At 32.3% G+C, this 2569-nt stretch overlaps 1 protein-coding gene across 2 annotated transcripts in view; it reads left to right on the top strand.

Annotated features, from left to right (window-relative positions):
• The first annotated feature begins 1950 nt into the window (after nucleotides 1-1950).
• Nucleotides 1951-2569, top strand: part of LOC108229111 (OX-2 membrane glycoprotein) — a 9329-nt gene continuing 8710 nt past the window's right edge. For both annotated transcript variants that reach the window (XR_005232743.1, XM_037973858.1), the window contains exon 1: nucleotides 1951-2048. Coding sequence is in view for 1 of the 2 variants with exons in the window: in XM_037973858.1 (XP_037829786.1) it covers nucleotides 1985-2048 (64 nt within the window). In the remaining variant the exon portion in view is untranslated. The remainder of the gene's footprint in view (nucleotides 2049-2569) is intronic.

Genomic DNA, 2569 nt, shown 5'->3' with positions numbered 1-2569 from the left:
AGAGTCGTCACCAGGAGCAACAAAAAGACCTGATTTTGATCAGAGTGAAGATTAATTAAGATTGATTACCTCCATATCTCATTAGACTTTGGAGATAAGAACAAGGCAGCTAAAACTTAACTGAAATGATGCAAAGCTTCAAACACTGAAAAACTTACTGATTTAGGAAAAGTTATGTTGATCAATATGTTTGGTGGCAGTCTGTCTTTGTGTCATCTTTATCCGGTGCAGAAAAAATTCTTCACACAGGTACTTTTTTCAGACATATCTGTGTTTTATCACCTCAGTAATGTCTCAGTCAGCTGATAAATGTTTGTGTAAACTCAGCGATCTTCAGACAAATGTGAGATTACAACCATCGACCCTCAGAGGTAAGACTTCATTCTGTTGTTCTTCACCTGCACTGATGATAAGAAATTCTCTCTTTTGTATTTTGTCGCATTTGAAAGGTTCAGCTTGCCTCTAAAGTCTTTGCTAACATGATGTTTAGATCAGTATGATTATAACTATACTACATTTAGAATATTTTATTTATGCAATCGTACTTTCAAACAGTAAGAGCTAAATCATGTTTTTATTTTAAGGACTGAAGAAGCTGAACTATCCCAAGAAAAATTCAACTCACAGTAAAGAAAAATGAGCAAAATGACCATGATATGAACAGGAAACTTACCAGTATTAACTTATTTAAAGCCAAAGATGAACTAAGCTGATAATAGACTGTGAAAATGTATTGAGCAGAAAGGATGAATAAAACTATATTTATCTAAACTGCTATGAAGTGATAAAACAGTGTCACCCTGCATCATGAAAATAAGACTGAGGAACAGAAGCTGATTTGGTTTGTTGTTGCAAAATGGAGGAAAAGTATTCATTCTGAAAAACAATGAAGGCATCAAAACCACTGGCTAAAGGGAGGAATTATCCCTTTTAAATTTACAAAAAATATGAAGTTTTTAATTTTAAATTTAGTTTCTAAGGTTTGAACAAGAAATGCAAACTCGGTTTCTTTTTTTTAAAACGGTTTGGTCTGTGATGTGCAATAGATGACATTTGTTACTTTCTGTTTTCTTTTTGAGCTTTTTGTTTTATTTTAGCTCTTTTCTTGAACTCTGCACTTTGTATTTCTAGTTATTCTATAAGAAGAAGAAAAACAAACCATCATTACACATTTACTGATGTGTTGTTTCTGTGCTTTTATCTGTTCTGCTAATATGTGAAACTTATTGTGTTCAGCCGTAAATGATCTGTAGCATCTAATTAGCATCAATTGATTCCTGTTTAGATACTGAAGTTACTATTATTTATTATTGTTGATATATATATTAGGTTTTTATTCAATTAAATAGTTGTATTGTTTATTATTTGATCACTACAGTTCTTTTGTCCATTATCTAACAATGAAACCAACAAATTAATCATTTGTTATTGTTGGCTTGCACATTTTTGTTGTTTCGTCATCAACCAAACAAACTTAACCAGCCGTAACTTTCTGATTTAACTCAGTAACCCACCAGGCTGAGGGGAAAATGATAAAGAGGCCAAACCTGAAAACAAAACTAAAGAAAATGTTGAGAAACAAGAAAATTCTTGTTAACTTTTGGTTAAAGGTTAACATGATGATTACAAAACAAAAATGAATACTTCTCTAATGTTGATAAATTTGAGCTTATTTTTTATCAAAGTATATTATGTGCACCATTTTTATCTGTCCTAATAAGTCCACATATATCGGAAATATTGAAAAAAATAAACATATAGACTAATCACATTTGGGCAGAAATTCAGTCCATCTTTAATTATTCAAAGTGAGAAAGAACTTTTTGCTTTCTGATTAAAAAACTTAGACGATGCAGATTCTCACCTGCATGACCACTAGATGGCGGAGTTGACTCACATTTAAAATCTGATGTAGAAGTAGTAACCACGTTACCTGCTTGTTTTTTTTTGTTGTTTTTTTCACCTATTTCCTCATATTCCTACCATGCCACATGGAGTCCTGACATGTTTCCTTCAGCTCTTTTTTGCTTGTGGAGGATTTCTAAGAGGTAAGAGGAAATTACAGAGATTTTTAATGAAGATGTAGGTAATGTTTTCTATTTATATATTTCTGAATAAGTCCATGTTTCTGTTTATTGTTTCACAGTGACAGAACTACAGTGTTGCTTTTATAACACACTGCTGAGGTCTGTAAATAATTAGATTTTAATGGACATGAGATCCACCACAGACCAGTTGTTTGAGTAAAATCTCAGCAGTTTTACACCTGGAGTTTGGGATAAATGGAAATAATACTAACAGATGTTTTGTGTTTAACTAATTCATATATCAGACAGTGTGGTTTTATTCAAAACAATAAATACATCTGGTGGATAATATGTTAAAATCTGGAGTTTTCAAGATGTAGTTTTAGAACAGAAGTGGCACAAGATCTACTTCTCTTTGTGAACATATGCCACATCATCCTTTACATGTCCCGACAAGATGGTTAGGGAGGGAGGAGTTATCTTTTCATGAGCAGGAAGTATTACTTTTAAGACAAAGACAATCCGTTAATGTCCGTTGACAC

The sequence above is a fragment of the Kryptolebias marmoratus genome, linkage group LG23, assembly GCF_001649575.2.
Source record: "Kryptolebias marmoratus isolate JLee-2015 linkage group LG23, ASM164957v2, whole genome shotgun sequence".
Taxonomy (NCBI): Eukaryota; Metazoa; Chordata; class Actinopteri; order Cyprinodontiformes; family Rivulidae; genus Kryptolebias; species Kryptolebias marmoratus.
This window is presented reverse-complemented; position numbering and strand designations above follow the sequence as displayed.